General features: G+C 44.4%; 1 protein-coding gene across 1 annotated transcript in view; it reads right to left on the bottom strand.

Moving 5' to 3' along the window:
* The window catches only part of SPEF2 (sperm flagellar and cilia associated 2), a 201,730-nt gene that overhangs the window by 11,023 nt on the left and 171,553 nt on the right, over positions 1 to 19,154 (bottom strand). The window contains exons 32-33 of the mRNA XM_055422187.2: positions 12,544 to 12,636; positions 4,393 to 4,572 (exon numbers count right to left, since the gene is read on the bottom strand). Coding sequence (XP_055278162.2) covers positions 4,393 to 4,572; positions 12,544 to 12,636 — 273 coding nt within the window. The remainder of the gene's footprint in view (positions 1 to 4,392; positions 4,573 to 12,543; positions 12,637 to 19,154) is intronic.

Genomic DNA, 19,154 nt, shown 5'->3' with positions numbered 1-19,154 from the left:
GGAACATTTAAGTTATTTGAACCCCGAGGCCTCAACCCACCTGTCAAGATGCTTTAACAAGACTCTCAAAACGTGGGTGGTTCAAGCTCATAATTTACTAAATTCCAATATCATAACCCCGAATCCCATAGGTGAGGAGGAACAAACATCAACTTTTTTGATGTTTCACATTGACTAGTGCCTGCTCATGAGTGCTTGACTCTCGAGCTTCTTTTAAATTACCCAGAGAAGCTGTGGATTTAAATAGGAGGTCTGTGCCACACTGAATAAACCTGCGTATAAAGAAGAATACAGTGTGGAAGAATGAAATATCGGGAAGATTTCCAGTTGTTTATTTGGAAAGGAAAAACCGAGACCTGATTAAATATCTTGGGAGTGAACACAGACCTGATAGAGGTATTGTTTCTGAGCAGGCTCACTTTAACTTCCTGGGATCAGGTTGCCCAGGAAACTAAAACACAGTTGGAAAGTGCACAGAGAGGCAGCAGGATAATTGGAGGCAGGATGGTGAGAGCTAGGAGGAGACAAGAATGGGGGAGGCGGTGGGACCTGTATGTCAAAAGCTCCTACGCTTCACTCCCAGCCAGGAGCAGGCTTGTGTGTGTGGCATGTGACAGACCTGCCCCCACCCTGGTTTCTTCGCTGCTGTGCAGTGGTTGTGGGAGAATTCTTGCACAGCATCCTTGGACTTTAAAAGAGTTCTTGAGAGAAGTTAACCCAGGGAGCTGCTTCCTGGGCGAGCACTAGCTCAGGGGTCAAGGCCAGGAGGGATGCAGCCTCTTAAGGTGCTGGTGCTAGGTGGCCTGGCTGCTACTCACCCAGACAGCTGTCTGTTGCTATGGCAACCGTTCTAGCGCAGGCTGCCTTCTCCAGGTTTTTCTGGTGACTCAGTGCAGCCTCTGGGAGAAGGAAATGGCAACCTACTCCAGTGTTCTTGCTTGGAGAATCCCAGGGACGGAGGAGCCTGGTGGGCTGCCGTCTATGGGGTCGCACAGAGTTGGACACAACTGACGCGACTGAGCAGCAGCGGTGCAGCCTCCGAACCTGCTATTGCCTCTGCCTCTGGAATGTCTGCTCTCCTCCTCTCTGCCTCAGAGACAGGAGTCCACCCTTTCTGGCTCTCTTCCTCTCTTTCTTTCCTTTGACCAACACTCACGGAGCACTTGCTATGTGCATTGCTGAGCGCTTGCTCCTTTAGAGGACGCAAAGAGGGGTCGCAAGCTATCTCCAGTGCACAGTAGAAATAACAGCAGTCGGCGTCAATAGCTAACCCACCGCCTGCTTCCTTTACTAGTCCTCTTTCCCTCCTGTGCTCCCTGCAGTCTGTTGCATGTGGGCATGCATTTTAAACGAACTGACCCTGCTCCAGTGCCTTCTCATCACATGTCTTGGCACAGCCAAAGCCAAGGTCCCTCCATGGCCCTCGAGTCCTCTCCCCATCCCCGTCCTTTCCTGCTGCTCTCCTCCAGCTTAGTGCTCTGCAAGTGCTGACTTGGGGTTCTTCGGGACACACCAGGCACGGCCCCACATGAGGTCTTCTGCCTCTACTGCAGTCTTCATTTAAATGCTCTTCCTCCAGACATCTATGGGCAAGGCTCTCTCCCTCACCTCTCTGGGCCTTTGCCTATATGTCTTTTCACAGAGACACCTTCTGTGATAACCCTATTTAACACTGCAACTCTTTCCCAGGCTCCTGCATTTCCCCATGTCTTCTTTTTCATCTGTGGCATTCATCACCATTTGATTTAGCCTTCACTTCACTTGCTTTATCCCCAGATCAAGGGTAGTTCCAAAGTCACCAAGGTGCTGGATAAGTAATTGAGTAAATGCCTAGATGTGTGGGATGGTTCTCAGTCTTGCCAGAGAGGATCTGGATATAAATGGGGCCCAGGTGAGGGAGTGCTCATTGTGTCAGGGGGAGTTTCATGAATGAGCTGGTGTAGGAAATAGGCCTTGGATACTGAAGAGTCCTTGAACCTTTTGAGATGAGCTGGCAGGTGCTCCAGGTGGAGGGAACAGCAACAGCAAAGACACAGATGGGGCAATAAAGAAGGTACAGACCCCTCTTTGGATCAGGAAAGCCCCATGCTAATCTGTCTTTTATTCTGTGCTCCCTCTGTATTTGGGCCGTCATTCCCTCGTCCTCCCATTCTTTCTTGTATAGTGAACATGTCCGTCACTCAGTTGTGTCCTCTGTCCATGAGATCTTCCAGGCAAGAAGAGTGGGTAGCCGTTTCCTTCACCAGGGGACCTTCCTGAACTAGGAATTGAACCAAGGTTCTCCTGCATTGCAGGGAAATTCTTTACAGTCTGAGCCACCAGGGAAGCCCTGTATGAATATGGGCAACTGGATGTGTAACCCTTGCAGGTCACTGCTGCTGCTGCTAAGTCACTTCAGTCGTGTCCGATTCTGTGTGACCCCATAGACGGAAGCCCACCAGGCTCCCCCGTCCCTGGGATTCTACAGGCAAGAACACGGGAGTGGGTTGCCATTTCCTTCTCCAATGTGTGAAAGTGAAAAGTGAAAGTGAAGTCGCTCAGTCGTGTCCGACCCTTAGCGACCCCATGGACTGCAGCCTACCAGGCTCCTCCATCCATGGGATTTTCTAGGCAATAGTACTGGAGTGGCTTGCCATTGCCTTCTCTGTTGCAGATCACAGGACTACACAAAGGGTATAATTTACAAACCTAATAGTGAGTTAATTGATTGTTCCACTCAATGAAATGTGTTTACTGAGCTCTATAGCAGTAATTCAGGTTCAGGAATGCAGGTTTGGGGATGCAGAACAAGACATATGGCCCTTCCCTGACCACCAGGGGCCCAGAGCCCAGAATGGAAGCTGACCATGTAAAGCAGTTATCTGTGAGGGTTACTGTGAAGGGGGAAGTGCAGGGAGCTCTGGGAACACAGGCAGGGTGCTGTCACCACTCCAGGTCAGGGAAGGTCTCCTAGAGGACAGACATTTCATAGTGACCTAAAGGTAGGTCATGAACCATGCCAGAGACAAGTGAAGGAGGCCCAATCCATACAGAAATGCAGAAACACCCCTGTGTGTGTGCGTGCTAAGTCATTTCAGTCCTGTCCAACTCTTTGCGACCCCATGGACTGTAGCCTGCCAGGCTCCTCTGTTCATGGGATTTCGCAGACAGAAATACTGGAGTGGCTTGACATTTCCTCCTCCACGGGATCAACCCAGGGATCAAACCCGCAGCATCTCTGTCTCTTTTGTCTTCTACATTGGCAGGCAGGTTCTGAATCACTAGCGCCACCTAGGAAGCCCTGGGAAAGTGGCAAAAGCAGTCCCAAGTGAAGGCAGACCGAATCTGGCTTGTCATTTATTTGGGAAAATGTAAGCGGTCCTCCTATGGTCTAGGAAGACAGCATTCTCCAGTGGGAATAACAATAACTCGTTGCTGAACTTTGTGTTGTTGAGTCAGTGTTAATGCTGCATTGACAGAGCATTGGGGTGAACAGCCCTGAGCTGTCAGCTTCCTAGACAATAGTCCAGCCTTATCCTGGTCCTGATAGAAGGGGTAGGATGTCCTCCTGGACATTCGCTTAGGGCTGACACTGGGAGATGAGAGGGTCTATGTCTTTTGGGGTATGAAAGCTGTCACAGGAGCTTCCCATTTTTACTCAGAAAACCCAGCATAGTTTTTGTATGAAAGGAAAAGAACTGTGGCTGGGATATCTGAGGAGTCTGGACGCATAGTCTCCCTCTGCCCTCCGTGCCCACAAAGAAGAATGGAGGAAAGTGTTCCACCATGAGGGCCACAGCTCACCTCACAAGGTCTGCTGCAGACTAAAAAGTCAGACCAGTGGGCACCTCATAAGTTAGTACCCCGTTCAGAGACTTTTTTATCTGCCCTGCTCCCCCCCTCCACCAAAGCCACGGAAATGTTAACCCTTTATAAATCTATGGTGGGATGTCAGGTTTTATTGGACATTAAAGTTTTCTGTCCCTGGAGGCAGGTGACACAAAGATTGCCCATGTATCTTAGGTGGCCAAGTTTGGGCCTGAAACCCTATCAAGTGTTACAAATCTGTGGTATATGTTTGAAGATTGAACTTGTTTTACATAGAATATCCACACAGTGTGACAAATAGCCTGGATTAATACCCAGTTCATTCTCATTTATCAGGATTAGCACTTCATGGAAAATAAAGTCTGTCCCTGACACAGCAATTTTGGTTCCACCGAGAAATTTTGAGCAAATTTTGGATTTTACTACCAAAGCATTTTTTTTGGAGAGTTGACCCCAAGTTCTTAATCCAACTGAGTTCAACCAAGTCTATCCAAGACCTAGTAAAGCACTGTGTGAGGAAAAGTTCCGGATCTTCTGGGATCCCCTCCAGATCCCAATGCTATTTCATTTCTGGAACACAGTTACCTTTTCTGCAACAGGACTAGGCATTTCAATTGGCTGGAAGACGTGAGTCCCAATGGCCACGCTGAGGGCCCTGTAGACCCCTTCTGTACTGTCTGGATGGCAAGCAAAATAAAGCAGCATCTGTGTGTAGTCAAGCTGGGGTGGATCCTTCTCGCAGTCAGCAAACAACCTAAAGAAAAACTGTCACACAAAAAAGAATTTCAGCCAGAGAGAAAATGCAAACCATCAGGTAGACAGTGGGTTCACAGGCAATGAAGACTCTTTCCAGGAGTTTTGGAATAAGGTCATTTTCTGAGGACTGAATTACTAAAATTAACATGTAATGAATGGAATTAACTGAAAAGTAAGCTAAATATTAAAAAAATAGTAGGGTTCTAAAAATTCTGATGTTCTAATGAAGTGGGTGAACCTAGAGCCTATTAGACAGAATGAAGTAAGTCAGAAAGAGGAAGACAAGTATTCGTGCGTGTGTGTGTGTGTGTATATATATATACAGGAGACCCAGAGATGAAGGTTTGATCCCTGGGTCAGGAAGACCCCCTGGAGTAGGAAATGGCAGCCCATTCTTGCCTGGAGAATCCCATGGATAGAGGAGCCCAGTGAGCTACAGTCCATGGGCTTGAAAAGAGACAGACAAGACACGTGTGCTAATTAAAGTGGTGCATATTAGGTAGAAAAAGAGAGCAAGGACCCTTCTGTCCATCCTCAACTCCATCCTGACACACTGGCCCTGACTTCCAATCATGAAGCTTCTGGTGCAACCCTCTCTGTAGGAAGTGGGGAGAGGGGAGGGCACGATGCCCAAAGCCACTGGGACTCCAGCCATTAGCCTCCTTGTTTCAGCCACTTGACTCTGAACTCCCTAATCTGTTGATGTAATGTGATTCCTTCCAGTGAGGACTCTCACAGAAGAAGAGTGTGCTCATCACTGAATACCAGCTTTTTCAGCAAGTCTCTCCCACATTCTGAATGACTGAGCTTTCAGCCAGTTCTAGACGCATTGTCTCATGCATTTGACAGCGTGAAGAGTTGGTGCTTGGGGATCTAATATCATCCTCTGGGACCCGGCAAAGCCCAGGCCAAACCCTGGGACACACAGGACACACCTAAATACCTATGGACTTCTATTCCGGGAGCCGACTGGCTCTTCTCAAACATGTGTGTTTAGTAACCTTTTAAAAATGTAAACTAATTAAGTAGATGGTTCTAGATGCTGTGGGAGACCCCTGTTCGATTCCCGGGTCGGGAAGATTCCCTGGAGAAAGGATAGGCTACCCACTCCAGTATTCTTGGGCTTCCCTTGTGGCTCAGCTGGGAAAGAATCTGCCTGCAATGTGGGAGACCTGGGTTTGATCCCTGGGTTGGGAAGATCCCCTGGAGAAGGGAAAGGCTACCCACTCCAGTATTCTGGTCTGGGTTGAAAAGAGCTGGACACAACAGAGCGACTTTCACATTTTCTTTCTTTTCTGGATGTTTAGTAGATGGCCTGTTTCTTCATGTTTAGTAAGCTCCAATAACCTCAGATATGCAGATGACACCACCCTTATGGCAGAAAGTGAAGAGGAACTAAAGAGCCTCTTGATGAAAGTGAAAAAGGAGAGTAAAAAAGTTGGCTTAAAGCTCAACATTCAAAAAACTAAGATCATGGCATCTGGTCCCATCACTTCATGGCAAATAGATGGGGAAACAGTGGAAACAGTGTCAGACTTTATTTTTTGGAGCTCCAAAAATCACTGCAGATGGTGATTGCAGTCATGAAATTAAAGACGCTTACTCCTTGGAAGGAAAGTTATGACCAACCTAGATAGCATATTAAAAAGCAGAGACATTACTTTGCCATCAAAGGTCCGTCTACTCAAGGCTATGGTTTTTCCCGTGGTCATGTATGGATGTGAGAGTTAGACTGTGAAGAAAGCTGAGCACCGAAGAATTGATGCTTTTGAACTGTGGTGTTGGAGAAGACTCTTGAGAGTCTCTTGGACTGTAAGGAGATCCAACCAGTCCATTCTAAAGGAGATCAGTCCTGGGTGTTCATTGGAAGGACTGATGCTAAAGCTGAAACTCCAATTCTTTGGCCACCTCATGCGACGAGTTGACTCACTGGAAAAGACTCTGATGCTGGGAGGGATTGGGGGGCAGGAGGAGAAGGGGACAACAGAGGATGAGATGGCTGGATGGCGTCACTGACTCGATGGACATGAGTTTGAATGAACCCCAGGAGTTGGTGATGGACAGGGAGGCCTGGCGTGCTGTGATTCATGGGGTCGCAAAGAGTCGGACACGACTGAGCGACTGAACTGAACTGAACTGAGGTGATTCCAGAACTGCTGGCTCTGACCTACACTTTGAGAAGCAAGTGTCTAGATCTAGAGATAGCATGTCATTCTTTAAAAAAAAATTTTTTTAATTGGAGTATAATTGCTTTACAACTTTGTGCTAAGTTTCTTCTGTACAACAGTGTGAGTCAGCTGTGTGCCCTCTGTCTTGAGCCTCCCCCCGACCCCTTCATCCCACTTCTCTTGGTCATCACAGAGCACCAAGCTGAGTTCCCTACACTACACAGCAGCTTCCCACCAGCTATCTGTTTTACACATTGTGTCATTCTTTATTACTAGCAATCCTTACAACTATCAGCAAATTCAATTAGATACCCATGACAAATTGGAAAAATAAAGTCCTGATATTTGACAAATCTAATACAAATTTAAAGAAAAATAACCTTAATAGGAAAACACTAAAATCTAAAGCATAGCACAAACTAAACTTCATAGCATAAACTAAAGTTATGCTATGAAGCAGAAAAGAATTTTTGAGGTCAATGGACTCTGCAAGCTCAATCATTCAGTCATACTTTAATCAAAAGTTTACTGAGTATTTGCTGTAAGCAGGCACAGAGCCAGGCTCAGATGGTCAGGCAGCCTTAGATTTTTCAAGAGTCATGATCCAGCTTTTGGGTTCCTTCAGGACCTTGTATTTATTTCCTCTTCCCACTCGTCATTGGAAGTCCTCAGGGATTTCCAGCAGGACATGGGGTAGAAGAGTGTTGACACCAATAGATAACTATGGCATTGTCCTTTCATGCTTATCTTCCATTTCTTTCATATGGATCCTTGACCTTTAGTATTATTTCCACTGCAATGCTCTTGAAAATGCTATGTAGGTGCAACACATTATTTCTATTATTAAAGAGGCTGAATATGATATATTGAAGGAAGATGTGAAAAAATAAAGTGAACTGATATGTGAACACCTTCTCTAATTACACAGGCTTGATTTTAAATCAGTGGATGAGACATATAAAAAAGGTAAGGCCTGCTATATTCTTAAGATCATTTAAAATGTTGTTATGAGAATTCTAAAAAGGCTTTGAAGTTTCCCGCCCCCTGGAATACCCCCTTGAATACATATCTTGTATAACCCCTTCCCCTGGAGTGTGAGGGATTTTAAATGTGATGAGAAAGTCATTCCCAGGAGTAAAGGCAAAGAGACTCTGCAGACAATTAAGGTACTTAATCAGTGGGTTTTGAGTTAATCAAAAGAGACCCCCAAACTTGGGCCCTGATTTAATCATGTGAGGTGTTTTAAAAAGTACTCTTTTTAAGGAAGGTCTTAAGGAAGAGATTAGAGATTTGAAGCCAGTGAGATGCTCTCCTGCTGGTAAAGAGGCAAATCTCAAACTGTAAAAAGGCCATGTGGCAGGGAACAATAGGCAGCCTCTCGGAGCTGCAGTTCTCAGTCCTACAAGATAATTCTGCCAGCAGCCAGCCCTGGAACCAATCAACCCTGTGTTTTGACGGTAGAACTACCAAGGCTTCCTAAAGGATTGGATGTGAGAGTTTGAAAAAAAAAAAGGAAAAGAACTGGGGATGACTCTAGGGTTTTGGCCTGACCAATAGAAAGGTCAGAATGTCCACTGACCAAGATGGAGAGGGCTCTAGGTGAAGACACGGCAATAGGGTGGTGGAGATGGGAGGTCAGGGACTCAGACTTGGATGCAGTAAGTTTGAAATGTCTACTAGAACATCCAAGTGGAGATGTCCAATAAGCAGCTATGTTTAGGAGTCTAATGTTTGGGAGAGAGGTTTGGGGTTGAAATAGACTCTTGGGATTTGTTATCAAATAGATAGTATTTCAAAACACAAGCCTGCCTTCAACAAATGGTAATAGTCCAAGGTCCACTGTAGGGGGAAATGAAAGACTACTTCAGTATTTCTGAACCCCAAAAACAGTAGGAAAAGGCAAAAGAAATGACACCAGAAAATGAACCTTCCAGGTCGTTAGGTGTCCAATATTCTCCTGGGGAAGAGAGGAGAAATGAAGAGGCTGAACCAAAGTGGAAATGACGCCCAGTTGTGGATGTGTTAGGTGGTGAAAAAAAAGTGATGCTGTAAAGAATGATATTGCATCGGAAACTGGAATGTTAGGTCAATTGTAAATTCCAAGGTAAACTGGAAGTGGTCAAACAGAGAGGGCAAGAGTGAACATTGACATTTTAGGAGTCAGTGAACTAAAATGGATGGGAATGGACAAATTTAATTCAGATGATCATTATACCTGCTACTGTGGGCAAGAATCCCTTAGAAGAAATGGAGCTGCCCTCATAATCAACAAAAGAGTCTCAAATGCAGTACTTGGGTGCAATCTCAAAAATGACAGAATGATCTCTGTTTCCAAGCCAAACCATTCAACATCACAGTAATCCAAGTCTATGCCCCAACCACTGATACTGAAGAAGCTGAAGTTGACCGGATTCTATGAAGACCTACAAGACCTTCTAGAACTAACACCAAAAAAAAGATGTCTTTTTCATCCGAGGGGATTGGAATACAAAAATAGAAAGTCAAGAGATACTTGGAGTAACAGGTAAGTTTGCCTTGGAGTACAAAATGAAGTAGGCCAAAGGCTAACAGAGTTTTGCCAAGAGAAGGCACTGGTCATAGCAAACACCCTCTTTCAACAACCCAAGAGACAACTCTATACATGGACATCATCCGATGGGCAATATCAAAAACAGACTGATTACGTTCTTTGTAGCCGAAGATGGAGAAACTGTATACAGTCAGCAAAAACAAGACCTAGAACTCACTGTGGTGAGCCAGCAGCTTCAGTGAGATCATCAGCTTCTCATGATGGAAGACGTGGAGAAGAGATTATGACCAAAAAATGTGTGAATTTGAGTATGATGAAATTAAATTGCCTTTTCTCAGGATATTCCGGTAGATTTTTTTAAAACTTGGTATTGTGTGGCCAGCTGGGGAGCCAGGACATGGCTGAACCTCATCAGTTATAAAGAAGTGCATGGGTCACTGTCAGGAGACAATGATGTCTGCAACACAGATGTGTCTCAGGGGTCCTTTTTTGGATGTAAAGAGACCTTTTACCCAGTGCCTGGGTAAAACTGAACTCATCTGAACTCATGGACAGTGATAATGACCTATCTCCAGGAGCCCTGCCAGTCCTGGATCATAGAGAATACAGGTGACAAAGCAGGAGAGCTGAGTGTGGCCCTAGACTATAGGCCAAGCCCTCTTCTTAAGCCCTCTTAAGAGGATGCAGAGGCCCTGGCAGGTGAAAGAATCTACAGTTCAAGGTCCTACAGTGATTCCTGGCAGAACTGGAGCATAGCCCAGGGATCCTGACCCTTAGAGTTCCTCTTTATGGGGTGTTTCCCCCAATTTGGTCTTCACTATTCTAATAATGGCCAAAAAGTAAACTTATTATATTGTTTTATGTTTTCCCTTTGTGCAACTTCTTTAGGATGTTAACCATTAAGCATTGTTTCACCATGTAGGGTTAGCGTGGTTAGCTTCTGTTTGGTTGACACTTACATAGGGCTTACTGTGCGCCAGTCACTGTTCTAAAAACATACAGCATACAAACTCATGCTGTACAACAACCCCAGCAGCAAAGGATGAAAATAAAACCAGGGCACAGAGAAGTTAGGTAACTCCATCAAGACCTCACAGCTTGTCAGCCATGGCATCTGTGCTTTTAGTCCTAGTTGAAGGGTGTTGAGATTTAAGTAATGTTGAGCATCCAGTCTGTGGGACAGAGAGGCATGGAAAATTCCACTCCCTTCTGTCCTCTGGACACTACATACACACTCTCATACACATCTGTCAGCCGTCCTTTGCCCCATTATTGTTCAGCTGCTAAGTCATGTCCAATTCTTTGCGACCCCATGGACCGCAGCATGCCAGGCTTCCCTGTCCTTCACCCAGTTTGCTCAGACTCACTGTCCACTGAGTCAGAGATGCTCTTTAATCATCTCATCCTCTTTGCCCCTTTTTCCTCCTGCCCACAATCTTTCCCAGCATCAGGGTCTTTTCCAATGAATCTGCCCCACAGAGCACACCTTTCTCAGACTTTGTGGTCCTGCCTCTACCCTCCCCTGCACACTTTGTTCCAGCAGTTTGGGCAGCAGCAGATGGGAGCCACACCCCTCCTTGGCACCCAGAGGCCTCTTTGGCTTCCCTGCCTTGTTGTCCTCAGGGCTGATCAGCATAGGCTGCCTCCTGCTTTCAGCAGCTCCGTGAGCAACTGAAAGGCTCTGCTGTGATGGACATTTCTAACAACTTCTCGCAGAAAAGGAAAGTGCTTTATACTTGACATCCTATTCAGACTACTGGCCTCTTCCCACGGAATGAAGAACCTATTTATATATAGATAGGCTTTCCAAAGCTTTATAGGAGAGTTGAACTTAGTCTTCCAGTTATAAAACAATCAAAACCAACCAAAACAAAAAGCTGCCCCACAACTGCCAGCCTCATGTTTTGAACTTTTTTGGTAACTTCCTGACCCCTTTCTTTTACCGACTCTCCAGCTAGAATGTAGCAGAGATGCTTGAAATATGCATCCAATGGAAGAGAATTGCTCACTTTCATGTTACAAGTCATGTTCAATTTTGCATTGCAATTTTACACTAATGGCTGACTGAACTGATTAATCAATACACATAGTTTGTTGTCATGTCCAAATTTACCATTCAATGTTTCTCATATCTTATCAAACTTGATTGTGTTGGATATAGTTTTATATTTTTAACATTTATACTGAAGTCAGAATAGTTTTCAGATTTTAAGATCTTATATACTATTGTTGGAGAAGGCAATGGCAAGGCACTCCAGTCCTCTTGCCTAGAAAATCCCATGGATGGAGGAGCCTGGTGGGCTGCAGTCCGTGGGGTTGCTAAGGGTCGGACACGACTGAGCGACTTCACTTTCACTTTCACACATTGGAGAAGGAAATGGCAACCCACTCCAGTGTTCCTGCCTGGAGAATCCCAGGGACGGGGGAGCCTGGTGGGCTTCCGTCTATGGGGTCACACAGAGTCAGACACGACTGAAGTGACTTAGCAGCAGCAGCATATACTATTGTGGCCTCAGGGATAGAAGCTAATGATAGAAGTTAACGGCCAAAGTGTTTGTTTAGGTTTTTCCATAACATGAATGAAAAGCCCAAATGAATTTTTTGGCCAACCCAATACTGATGACGATATTTTTGATGATATAATAATATGATGGGTATGCAAACTCTTGGAATGTTACATGAGTTAGTCAAAATCAAGGAGAAATTAACAAAGGCATATATTGGTAAAAGGCAGTTCTTATCCAAAGCTTTTACAATTGTAAGGACCTTTAGTGAAGAATATGCTCAGTAACAGCTGATTTGCTAGATGAGAAAAGTGAAGCCCAGAGAGCTTAATGATATTGTCCAAGATCTCACAGGGAGTTAACAGGAGGACTGTTTAAGGTTTTGACCCCTGCCTCCTCTCCAGACTCCTCTGTCCTGCTGCCTTGTGCTCAGTTGCTCAGTCTTTTTGACTCTTTGTGACCCATGGACTGTAGCCTACCAGGCTTCTCTGTCCATGGAATTTTCCAGGCAAGAATACTGGAGTGGGTTGGGCATTTCCTTCTACAGGGGATCTTCCTGACCAAGGGATTGAAACTGAGTCTCTTGTGTCTCCTGCATCAGCAGGCAGATTCTTAATCACTAGTGCCACCTGGTTGCATATTAAACTCTGCACTTTGGAAATACATTAAAGGAACAGGGGATGGGGATGGAGTCTAAGACTAATTACACAAGAAACTGATCAGTGTTACCGTGATATGGTGATACACACACTTTTTTAAAAAAGATCTTAGTAATTACCTCTATAAGATGCTCCTGCCTATTGAATGGCAGGGGTTCAAGAGGGTTTTCTGGAATTTTGATATCTTCGTCTCCTGTAAACCACAGGCCAGCCTACACAAAAAACAAAAATAAGAATCATTAAAGTTATGCTGAGATGTAATCGCTGCTCTCAGAGCCACAGAGGTTGAATTGATCTTTGCAAGGTGTCTAGAGCAGAGGTCCACAAAGTAAGGTGCAGAAACCATGGGGGTGCTGAAGAAAATTCTAGAAATTCCATTCATGTGTATGAGATCTCATTCTTTTGTAATTCTTTTTTTTTCTTTTAATTGGAGGCTAATTACTTTACAATATTATATTGGTTGGTTTTGCTATACATTGACATGAATCCACCCTGGGTGTACATGTATTCCCCATCTTGAACCCCCCTCCCACCTCCCTCCCCATCCCATCCCTCTGGGTCATCCCAGTGCACCAGCCCTAGCATCCTGTCTCATGCATCGAACCTGGACTGGCGATTCGTTTCACATATGATAATATACATGTTTCAATGCCATTCTCCCAAATCATCCCACCCTCACCCTCTCCCACAGAGTCCAAAAGACTGTTCTATACACCTGTGTCTCTTTTGCTGTCTCGTGCCGTGATTCATGGGGTCGCGGAGAGTCGGACACGACTGAGCGACTGAACTGAACTGAACTGAACTGATACAGGGTTATCATTTGCATCTTTCTAAATTCCATATATATGCGTTAGTATACTGTATTGGTGTTTTTCTTTCTGGCTTACTTCAATCTGTATAATAGGCTCCAATTTCATCCACCTCATTAGAACTGATTCAAAAGTATTCTTTTTAATGGCTGCATAATACTCCATTGTGTATATGTACTAAAGTTTTCTTATCCATTCGTCTGCAGATGGACATCTAGGTTGCTTCCATGTCCTCGTTATTATAAACAGTGCTGCGATGAACATTGGAGTACATGTGTTTCTTTCAATTCTGGTTTCTTCGCTGTGTATGCCCAGGAATGCGATTGCTGGGTCGTATGGCAGTTCTATTTCCAGTTTTTTAAGGAATCTCCACACTGTTCTCCACATTGGCTGTACTAGCTTGCATTTTCACCAACAGTGTGAGGGGGTTCCCTTTTCTCCACACCCTCTCCAGCATTTATTGAATGTAGACTTTTGGATAGCAGCCATTCTGACTGGTGTGTAATGGTATCTCATTGTGGTTTTGATTTGCATTTCTCTGATTATGAGGGATGTTGAGCATTTTTTCATGTGTTTGTTAGCCAAACCTAAGGAAACAAAAGACCTGTACATAGAAAACTATAAAACACTGCTGAAAGTAATCAAAGAGGACATTGATAGATGGAGAAATATACCGTGTTTGTGGATTGGAAGAATAAATATTGTGAAAATGAGTATACTACCCAAAGTAATTTATACATTCAATGCAATCCTATTAAGCTACCAACGATATTTTTCACAGAGCTAGAACAAATAATCTTACAATTTGTATGGAAATACAAAAAACCTCGAATAGCCAAAGCAATCTTGAGGAAGAAGAATGGAACTGGGGGAATTAACCTGCTGGACTTCAGGCTCTACTACAAAGCCACAGTCATCAAGACAGTATGGTACTGGCATAAAGACAGAAATATAGATCAATGGAACAAAATAGAAAGCCCAGAGATAAATCCATGCACCTATGGATACCTTATCTTTGACAAAGGAGGCAAGACTATAAAATGGAGAAAAGACAGTCTCTTTAACAAGTGGTGCTGGGAAAACTGGTCAGCCACTTGTAAAAGAATGAAACTAGAACACTTTCTAACACTATACACAAAAATAAACTCAAAATAGATTAAAGATCGAAATGTAAGACCAGAAACTATAAAACTCCTAGAGGAGAACATAGGCAAAACACTCTCCGACATAAACCACAGCAGGATCCTCCATGACTCACCTCCCAGAATATTGGAAATAAAAGCAAAACTAAACAAATGGGACTGAGTTAAAATTAAAAGCTTCTGCACAGCAAAGGAAACTATAAGCAAGGTGAAAAGACAGCCTGCAGAATGGGAGAAAATAATAGCAAATGAAACAACTGATAAAGGATTAAACTCCAAAATATACAAGCAGCTCCTGCAGCTCAAGTCCAGAAAAATAAACGACCCAATCAAAAAATGGGCCAAAGAACTAAACAGACACTTCTCCAAAGAAGTAATTATTTTTTTAAAATTGATAATGTATAGAATGCATTACTGCAGTAGTACACATGAATGATTTACAAATGAAAACCCACAGGCCAGGGCGCCAGCCTCACTATGACTATGTTGTAACTGTTGGAGTGCACAATGACGCTTGGAGGTCCTTACCCTGGATGTGGACTGCACAGCAACATTGTGGCTCAAACAGTAAAGAATTCACCTGCAATGGGTTCGATCCTTGGGTGGGGAAGATCCCCTGGCGGAGGACATGGCAACCCACTCCAGTATTCTTGCCTGGAGAATCTTATGAACAGAGGAGCCCAGCAAGCTACAGTCCACGGGGTTGCAAAGACTTGGACATGACCGAGCGACTAAGCATGCTCTGCTGGTGTCTGTGTCCTCCATCACACTGCGCGTGTCCTGTCCGTGTTTGTATGTCTTGGAGCCTAGTGTCCTGCTGGGGCACGTTGTTGGTGTTGGAAATCTTGGCTGAGTGAGTGAGTGACTGACTCCATAGCTCAAGGACCGATTTTGAAAAGACACTCGTCCTCAGCCCAAGTCTGACACTAATTACCAAACGCCTTGATTGCCATCTGGGGATGCCTTGCCCCTCTCTCCCTTCCCCCTACCCTTTGCTTCCATGCTGCTGTACAGCCCTATTGCCTCCATCATGAGCTGCTCCAGCAGCCTTCGCGCTGTCTTCATTTCCAGTCTCCCCCTTGTTTGTTTCAACTCAGACCATTCGACCGTATCAGTTTTCCCTAAACTTGATTCTTGTCACATCAGTCTTGACTCAGAACTATTTCCTTCTGCTGTTTTGCTCACATCATTGCTCCTCCAGGTGATTACCTGTCCACCAATGTCAACCTGCTTATCTCTCCACACCCAGCTTAAATTACACCTCCTCAGAGAGGTCCAACATCTTCTTTGTTCTCTCCTCTAAACTCCAGTTTGACTTGTTTATATCACACATTTGGGTATTCAGTACATTTTGGGTGGCCTCATTCATATTTGCTATTAAACATCAGGTATTAATTCCTTGGGTTCGAAGACTGTGTCTTGCCAAGCTTACATATGGCAAGTACTTCCTTTTGTTCCTAGGTCTTGCTCCCTTGCTGTTTTCCACACTGACAACATACCCTTGGCACTGCCTACTGCCAAGAATCATTGGCAGGTCTAACCTGATTCTGGCCTATGCTCTGTGCCTTCTTTCCTTCCAAGAATTACCTGCGCTTGGAGAGAAGGCTGGAGTGGCACAGGATAGCTTATAAGAGGATGCAGCCTCCAGAGGTGAAGACTGAGTTTTCATTTAGAACAGAGGAGTGCTGGGTGGGAGATTCTGGCCATGCATAAGCGTGTGAGGGAGAAGATCCAGGAGAAGCTAGGGTCCAGCATGGGCTCAAGTTTTCAGTGTAAGTGCTTTGCTTTGCCCCGTGGCTAAACTGTTGACAGTAAGTATCACTCCATGGGGGTTTCCCTGGTGGCTTAGATGGTAAAGGAACTGCCTGTAATGTGGGTGACCTGAGTTCAATCCCTGGGTCAGGAAGATCCCCTGGAGTAAAGCATGGTGACCCACTTCAGTATTCTTGTTTGGAGAATTCCATGGACAGAGGAGCCTGGCGGGTTACAGTCCATGGGGTCAAAAAGAGTCAGACACGACTGAGTAACTAACATTTTCGCCTCCACTTCACCACTCCATGGAGAATAGAGAGATGAGGAGCACAGTTAAGATTCATGCTTTGGGACATGATAGAGAGACAAAGCTCAGAATTAGCCCCCTGCCTAAAAAAATAAGAAAAATTACACACACATATATATTATATATATATATATATATAGCATAATTATTTCAGATATTGGACAACAGGCAACACAGGATGGTGATTCCTGAAATAAGGAGAACAATGAGGAGCCCAACTATGGTTCAGGCTACAGCGCCAGGGGAGGCATCCCTGCTGGGCTGAGAAGGTAGCCTTGGATTTGAGGGAAGGGTAGCTTCACTGGTAGCTCCGTGGGTAAAGAAGCTGCCTGCAGTGCAGGAGACCTGGGTTCCATCCCTAGGTTGGGAAGATCCCCTGGAGAAGGAAATGGCAACCCACTCCAGTATTATTGCCTGGAGAATTCCATGGACAGAGTAGCCTGGCAGGCTACAGTCCTTGGGGTTGGAGAGTCGGAGACAGCTGAGCCACTAACAACACTAACCACTATGATGACTATTAACAGAATTTTCAGGGCAAAACACTAGAGGTGCACAGCAAGAGGGTGAGCCCTAGATGTGCAGGAAGATCTCCTCCAGTCTTGGCTGAGAGCTGACTTGTGCAGATGTGTATGGAAAATACCAGAAGTGGGAGAAAGAATCACAGGAAGGGAGTAAGCATAACAATTCCTAAAACTTACATAGGGCTGGGACTATATTACCACCAGGGAAAATGTGACCACCAGGCAGGGAAGGACCTTCTGATGCACGAGGTATTGGGTAGTGTCCCTAGGAGGATATTGCCTGAGTAGTGGGGCCAGATTATTGTTATTTAGTGGTTCAGTTGTGTCTGACTCTTTTGCAACCCCATGGACTATATAGCCTGCCAGGCTCCTCTGTCAATGGGATTCTCCAGTCAAGAATACTGGAGTGAGTAGCCATATCATCCTCCAGGGGATCTTCCCAACCCAGGGATCAAACCCGTGTCTCCTGCATTGGCAGGCAGATTCTTTACTGCTGAGCCACCTGGGAAACCAGGGCCCAATCAGCCCTATGTTAAAAGGCTGTTTTGGACCCACCCTTACCATTCTTAATGTAACCTTGAAAGGATAAAACTGATTGCAAATAACATTATTGCATGCCCAACAATATTTAAAGGCATATAAAATTGGGCGCTCAGCCATATAAAATTTGTAACATGTGGCATTCCATACAAAGGCATTCAAAACAGCCAGAAAATACAACCCACAGTCAGAAGAAACATCAATCAACAGGAACAAACACAGCAATACACAGATGATAGAATGAACAGACAAGGATGTTCATTTAGCTCTTCTAAATAAATTTCACTTGTTCAAGGAGATAGAGGGAAAAAATGCATATGATGAAGACAGAAATGAAGGATATAAAAAAGACCCAACTTAAATTTCAAGAAATAAAAGTATATTTCCAATAAAAACACACTGGATTGTATTAATCACAGATTTGGTGCTACGAAGGAAATGATCAATGAGTGGGAAAAATGGAGGAGTAGAAATGAAGTACAAAATATAATCAGAGAGAAAAAAATTGAAAAAAAGAATCGAGGATCAGCAACTTTGGGACACACATGTGATTGGACTTTGAAAATGGTAGTAGAGGGAGTATGAAAAAAAAACTTCTGAAAAATTTCCAAATTTAACAAAAACTACAAACCCATAGAATCAAGAAGCTCAGTGAACCCCAAGCAAAATAAATGTGAAGAAAACCACACTGAGGGACACAATAATCAAACTGCTGAAAACCAGCAATAAAGAGGAAATGTTAAAAGAAGGATTCATTTTCATCCCCGATTTCTCTACCGTCAATTCCGTATCCAGTTGTTTCAACACGTAGGAATTTCCCCTGATTCTTAAAACCAAGAATTCATTCAGTTACATAAAAAATATATATAATAAATGTATTTTAAAAATTAGGAGGCTGTTTCAAAGTGTTTCACACAACAAGAGCACCACAGAAGAAAGAACCTAATTAGAGAACCACTTGTACTTTTTAAAAAGTCACCCAAGAAAATTTTGCTGTGTGAAATGGCACACATGAACTGTAGGGTTGGGTTTAAATTGAACAAGCAGGGTTCAGTCAACCACATCCTGCCCCGCTGGATAATCAGGGGCTTTCGCCTTGAAATGTGGAAATGTCCCTTTGTACTCTCTCGCTAAAATATGGCCAAGGAATTTGAGGTTTACTTTTTCTTAGAGAATAAGTGCTGTGCTGTTTGGATCCTAGAATATCTGACTCTTTAAGCCTGTGATAACATGCATTCACACTGATAAGGTGAGTCAAGAGTTCGCCATCAAAGAATTCAGCGTGAGTGTGACTAGACACCCACACACGACAGAGGCCAGTGTGTCACGGCAGCCTGAGGGCTGGCAGCAGAGGCAAGGCACTTTCAGGCTCGCGTGGCTCAGCCAGGTACACAGTCAGAGCAGCTTCACAAACCCTGTGTCTTTTTCCATTTCAGAAGCTGGGGAAGTCAACACATTCTCAAGTGGCAGTTGTGGCGAACGTGCAATTAGTCAAGAAAAGAAAACAAAACAAGACAAAAAGCAGAGTAGAGAGCCTCTTTCCCCTCTCTACCCCCCCAGAGAACTTCATTTCAGCAATGCAATTGTACTATTTGGCTATTCTAAGGTGACATTTTCCACAAATCATAACATATTGCTGAAGGAGCTGTTTTGACATTC

This window comes from Moschus berezovskii, chromosome 18, assembly GCF_049115385.1.
Source record: "Moschus berezovskii isolate FMDL1 chromosome 18, NW_MosBer_1.0, whole genome shotgun sequence".
In the NCBI taxonomy this organism is placed as follows: domain Eukaryota; kingdom Metazoa; phylum Chordata; class Mammalia; order Artiodactyla; family Moschidae; genus Moschus; species Moschus berezovskii.
Note: the sequence above shows the minus strand (reverse complement) of the source record. Positions and strands in the feature narration are given on the sequence as shown.